General features: G+C 45.3%; 1 protein-coding gene across 1 annotated transcript in view; it reads left to right on the top strand.

Moving 5' to 3' along the window:
* The first annotated feature begins 1,029 nt into the window (after positions 1 to 1,029).
* Positions 1,030 to 6,000, top strand: part of prkci (protein kinase C, iota) — a 113,571-nt gene continuing 108,600 nt past the window's right edge. The window contains exon 1 of the mRNA XM_078564342.1: positions 1,030 to 1,237. Coding sequence (XP_078420468.1) covers positions 1,122 to 1,237 — 116 coding nt within the window. The 5' untranslated portion in view covers positions 1,030 to 1,121. The remainder of the gene's footprint in view (positions 1,238 to 6,000) is intronic.

Genomic DNA, 6,000 nt, shown 5'->3' with positions numbered 1-6,000 from the left:
TTTCCCACCTATTTCCATTATTTTTAAATGTATTTCCATCCATTGTTTTATCTCTACCTTTTAGCCTTTTTCGATTCCTTTACCCCACCTCACCCCCACTAGGGCTATCTGTACCTTGCTTGTCCTGCTTTCTACCATTAATTAGCACATTCCTTAGATAATATCACCACCTTCAACACCTCTTTGTCCTTTTGTCTGTGACATCTTTTGGTTATCTCCACCTATCACTGGCTCTACTTGTCCCACCGCCTCTTAAACCAGTTTATATTTCATTCTCTTCTATTTTTACTTAGTTCTATTGAAGGGTCATTCGGACTCGAAACGTTTACTGTGTTCCTCTCCACAGATGTTGCCAGACCTGCTGAGTTTTTCCAGGTATTTTTGTTTTTGTTTCCAATTAATGCCTGTATTTCCTGTTCTGTTCGGACGTTTCATTGCATTCGTATAGTCAAATGCAAAAAGACATAACATGAAGCAGTTTCACAACAACAATAACTTGCATTGATATAGCATCGTTAGTATTGAAAAACATCCCAAAACACAACAGTGAATCTACATTTGAAAGTATAAGTGTATAAAACCTACATTTTGAAAGTGGGAACCGAGCTCTCCTTCAAACAAAAGCAGTGTATGTGCCAACAGGGGAGCGTTTTGGTTCTGCATCTTTTAACCAGATACAACACCTGATAACACAGGTGAGTCACCAAACCTCTCCAAAACTCCTGGACAATAAATCCGAGTGACGCGAACGCGCATGCGTATTCATGGGGGGGGGGGGGGGGGGGGGGAGGCCTGGAATGTGACCAGTCTAAATTGACAATATAGGGTGATCCGATAAACACGTTCTTCAACTTCAGATAGTTCAGACTGAAGGGACGCTCCCCGGATGCAAATGAAAATAATAAGTATTAATATTGTTTTTAGTACCATCAGAGGTATCTGTGTGAAGTATGCTTTGCGATGGTGTTCGGTTATGTTGATGTTCCCCCCCTCTCTTGGAACAGGTGGTGGGGTGAGCGGGTCCGGCGCTGCGCGCGCAGCAATTGTCTGTTGGCTGGGCTCGAGCGAGCGAGCGAGGGAGGGAGCAGTGGTGGACCGGTTTGAAATCAGCGACCGGCCCTATGAGAGCGGCCACTCTGCGGACTTCCGACAGGGAGATGCCCACGAATAGGGACAGCATGATGTCCTACACGGCGGAGAATCACCATCAAGTCCGGATGAAAGCCTATTACAAAGGGTAAGAGTTAGGGTTAGGGCCGAGTTAGGGGAGTGGGGGTGGTTACAGGGAGTTGGGAGAGTGGGCAGGGAAGGGGGTGGTTACAGGGAGTTGGGAGAGTGGGCAGGGAAGGGGGGGGTTACAGGGAGTTGGGAGAGTGGGCAGGGAAGGGGGTGGTTACAGGGAGTTGGGAGAGTGGGCAGGGAAGCGGGGGGTTACAGGGAGTTGGGAGAGTGGGCAGGGAAGCGGGGGGTTACAGGGAGTTGGGAGAGTGGGCAGGGAAGGGGGGGGTTACAGGGAGTTGGGAGAGTGGGCAGGGAAGGGGGGGTTACAGGGAGTTGGGAGAGTGGGCAGGGAAGGGGGTGGTTACAGGGAGTTGGGAGAGTGGGCAGGGAAGGGGGGGGTTACAGGGAGTTGGGAGAGTGGGCAGGGAAGGGGGGGTTACAGGGAGTTGGGAGAGTGGGCAGGGAAGCGGGGGGTTACAGGGAGTTGGGAGAGTGGGCAGGGAAGGGGGTGGTTACAGGGAGTTGGGAGAGTGGGCAGGGAAGGGGGGGGTTACAGGGAGTTGGGAGAGTGGGCAGGGAAGGGGGTGGTTACAGGGAGTTGGGAGAGTGGGCAGGGAAGTGGGGGGTTACAGGGAGTTGGGAGAGTGGGCAGGGAAGGGGGTGGTTACAGGAAGTTGGGAGAGTGGGCAGGGAAGGGGGGGTTTACCGGGAGTTGGGAGAGTGGGCAGGGAACGGGGGGGTTACAGGGAGTTGGGAGAGTGGGCAGGGGTGGGGGGGCGGGGATTACAGGGAGTTGGGAGAATGGGGAGGGGGGGTTACAGGGAGTTGGGAGGGTGGGCAGGGAAGGGGGTGGTTACAGGGAGTTGGGAGAGTGGGGAGGGAGGGGTTACAGGGAGTTCGGAGAGTGGGCAGGGAAGCGGGGGGTTACAGGGAGTTGGGAGAGTGGGCAGGGTAGCGGGGGGTTACAGGGAATTGGGAGAGTGGGCAGGGAAGCGGGGGGTTACCGGGAGTTGGGAGAGTGGGCAGGGAAGCGGGGGGTTACAGGGAATTGGGAGAGTGGGCAGGGAGTTGGGTGAGTGGGATGGGAGCTCCGGGGAAGGGGGGGTGTTTGGGATTTGGAGGAATGTGTGTTTGGCGGGGGGTGGTTGGATGTTGGGGATTGACAGGGGGGCTTGGAGGGTTGAATGTTGGGGGTCAGAGAGCTCCGGGTTGGGGACAGGGAGTTGGTAGGGAGCCCTGAGTGGTGGGGTGGTGGGAGGACGAGAGGGCAGGGGTCCACCAAAGCGATAATGACCAGATAATTGGACTTCAGTGATATTGATTGCGAGATTATTATTGATCAGGACAGAAGGCAGAACTCCCCTGCTTTTGTTCAAGTGGCCAAGGAATCTTTTACAGCTACCTGAAAGGCAGGCAGTTGGGTTATCATCTCACCTGAAAGGTGGCATCTCCAACAGCGCAGTTGGTGTTGCATTGGCGATGCCAGCTTAGATAAGTGGTTGCCAGATAGCACTGGTTTCCGTTTGTGTAATTTTTTCCCTATCAGTATAACTAAAGTGATATGCACGTATAGCAAGGACGCGTGAAGTGAGGTGCGTGCTGATTGTACACAACATTGACTGTGAGAGCCGTGCTCTCCGTCTGTGTCCAAAGCGCTGCATGCGAGCAGACTTTTCTGCTATGGGACAGGTCAAATGCAAGAAGCGCAACAGACTGACGGATGGAAACCTCAGTGCTGAATTGCGAAGCATCTGCATATCCCCGAGTCCTAATCTAAGAGGGCTTGTGTCCAACCAGAAGTCACACTGAGAATGATGTGAGGTAAGCGTAACTATTTCTTTTGTTTTTAACCATTTGAAGTTGATGACAATTCTATTCATATATGAATGATTAAGCATTTTCTGTAACTCGTTATTAAATATTTGGCATGTGTTAAATATATTTAATCTTATTCATGGGGTCATGGGTATTGCACATGCTCAACCTCAGCCTTGCGGCCCACTGAGATGAAGGAGGGCCACTTGTGGTCCACTCACTAGCCTAAGTTGCCCATCACTGACCTAAATTGTGCGCTCAGGCCCCTGGCTTGGGACTTGAAGCCAAACTGCAGACTCAAGCGAGAGTGCCCATGAATCACAGCTGACTGTGATTGCAGAGGTATCTGGAAGACCATATTGTGGAAGAATTTGCAGTAAATTAAATGTCATAATATATTTCTTTATTAGTTCCCCGTGTTCCTGAGGACAGTGAATAATCTCAGCAGGTTGGGCTGAACCTAGTTTACATTTGAGGAAAAGAATTGCAATCCTCCTCAATGTCCTGGTGAACATCCCTTAAATAGCATTGCTAAAACAGATGATCTTGTCAGCTATCCCATTGCTGTTTGTAGGAGCTTGCTGTGTGCAAATTGGCTGTCAGGTTTCTGTACATTGCAATAGTGACTATACTTCAAAAACACTTCATTGGCTGTAAAGCATTTTGAGATGTTCTTAGATCATGAAAGGTGTAATAAAATATAAATCTATTTATAGGTTTGGAGTGGCGGTGTCACTTCGTATATTGCTGATAACTGATCAGTTCTTTGAACACCCTGATTCAATTGTGCAATTTAATTTTTTTTTAAAGTGCTAAGGTGTGCAAAGAGCATCTTTTTGGAATTTTATGTTTAGGTACAGTGAACTGTTAGTAGGAAAAGCTGATCTGGATTTGACATCTGTCTATTGCTTTAGTGTATTAGCAGATCTCCTGGGGTGTTACTAATGGTGATTGGAGGACATGTAGTTTACTAACAGTAGGAGTGTTATCTACAAAATGGATTTGATCGTAATATATATTGTATATGATAACTTGCATTTATACAACAACATACATAGCAAACATCTTGCATTGCTGCACAGAGACAAGACTTTAAAAATTGGATGCTGTGTCAAAGGAGGAGGTACTAGGGGTGAAGGTTTTTACCCTATGGTATTGTGTGGATTTTATCTACAGATGAATCATAAGCTCCATAATTTGTCAAGAACTGGAATCAAGACAATTGTTAATTACAATTAAAGATATGACAGTTTGAGCAAGCATTGTTACAAGTTTTGGTTCTCAAAATTCATTAAACTAAATAGCACATATATGTAAAATTGTCTTGTATAAACCCAAGGTAAATTAGTATGGATACACAATTGGTATGCAGCGAATTTTTCGGGATCATTTTGTGCTGAATTGGGCATTCTGTCTAATGGAAATCAATCATAAATCATTTGGCTTGCTGCAGTTTTATCCTTGAAATTCTGCCTTTGGATTTCACTGAATTTTGTGATAGGATGAGCATCCTCTGAGCAAAGTTGTTTCCAGGCAAACTGAAATCTTCTGAAGTTACTAGTGCAAAATCCAAGATCTGTTTACTATAATGAAAGAAATAGATAATAAAATATTATGGAAAGGATGGACAACATACATTTCAGTTTTTTTTTGAAGAGTGGGCCCAGTATGACCTCTGATCTTAAGCCAGGTGCAGTATGGTCATTAGAATTTTGTTGGTCCTGTGAAATTTTTACGGTATGCCTATTTAACCTGTGGAAAAACAACTATCACTACAAATCCTGATTTGTCCCACCCTAGTCACACCATACTTGGATAATGTCTAGAGACATGTAACAACTAGGGTGAAAATATTGGCAGCGGTGCTGCGAAACATTTTGGGTGATAATTTAAGAGCATTACAAAAACAATTGCTCAGCATTAAAGCATACTGTGTGCTTTTCTTTGCTAAACACTTTGGTACCAATATTGTACACTTAAATGAGCCGAGTGTCAAAACCACTCTATCCACAAATCAGTACAGACTGTGCTATTTATCAAAAATGCACACTTTTGAACGTTCAAGAGGATATTGCATGTTTTGTGCTAGTTGTTTCAAAATACTACCGATAGGGAAAACCCGAGGTTTGACCTTCGGTCTTTGCTGACTTGCACGATCAAAGGCGAGGCTTTGGTAGGTGTGATATGGTTGATCTTGATGCTCCTTTGTAAAGGGAGGAGAAAATCAGTAGAGTTTTTAATGGACATTGCTAACCTGTAACTACTTGAAGTGTGTGTGTTGGATTTTAGTTGAGGACAGGATCAGGCTTGATTGTGATGGTATGAAAGGCTGGCAACTCTGTCTGCACATGAATGCTTTGTTGAATTACGAGAAAATGAGTGGGAAAATAAATAGAAGTATATTCATTAAAAGGGTTATGAATCTGGATAGTATTTTGTTCTGTAAATTCTGATTAATGACCACTTCTTAACCAGGACAATGAAATCCTCAGATATATGATTTGAAACTGGTTCTATGCATTTATAAAGGAACTATGCCCTGAATACGATCCAAGGCACTTTGTAATGCCTACTCTTAAATCACAAAAAGCAGCGCAGAACTGCAAGAAGCAATCAAAAAAGCTAAATAAAAGCTATCTCAAGGAAACTGGAATGAAGTAATCAGGGTATCGAGAGATATGGAGCAAAGACAGGTAAATGCAGTTGATATACAGATGAGTCCTGATCTTCCAAAACAAGAACAGTAGCGTGTTTTTTTTTTATTGTACTAGTGTTCCAGAGGCTTGGGCTAACAACCCCGAAGATATGAGTTTGAATCCCAGCTGAGGAATTTAAGTTCAGTTAATTAAATAAATCAGGAATTAAAAATGATCAGTACCCCATTTGGAGTCCTGCGTTCAGTTTTGGGCACTGAATCTCAGGAAAGATTCACTGACCTTGGAAACTGATAGAACGATACCAGGA

Source organism: Cetorhinus maximus, chromosome 19 (assembly GCF_964194155.1).
Source record: "Cetorhinus maximus chromosome 19, sCetMax3.hap1.1, whole genome shotgun sequence".
Lineage (NCBI taxonomy): Eukaryota > Metazoa > Chordata > Chondrichthyes > Lamniformes > Cetorhinidae > Cetorhinus > Cetorhinus maximus.
This window is presented reverse-complemented; position numbering and strand designations above follow the sequence as displayed.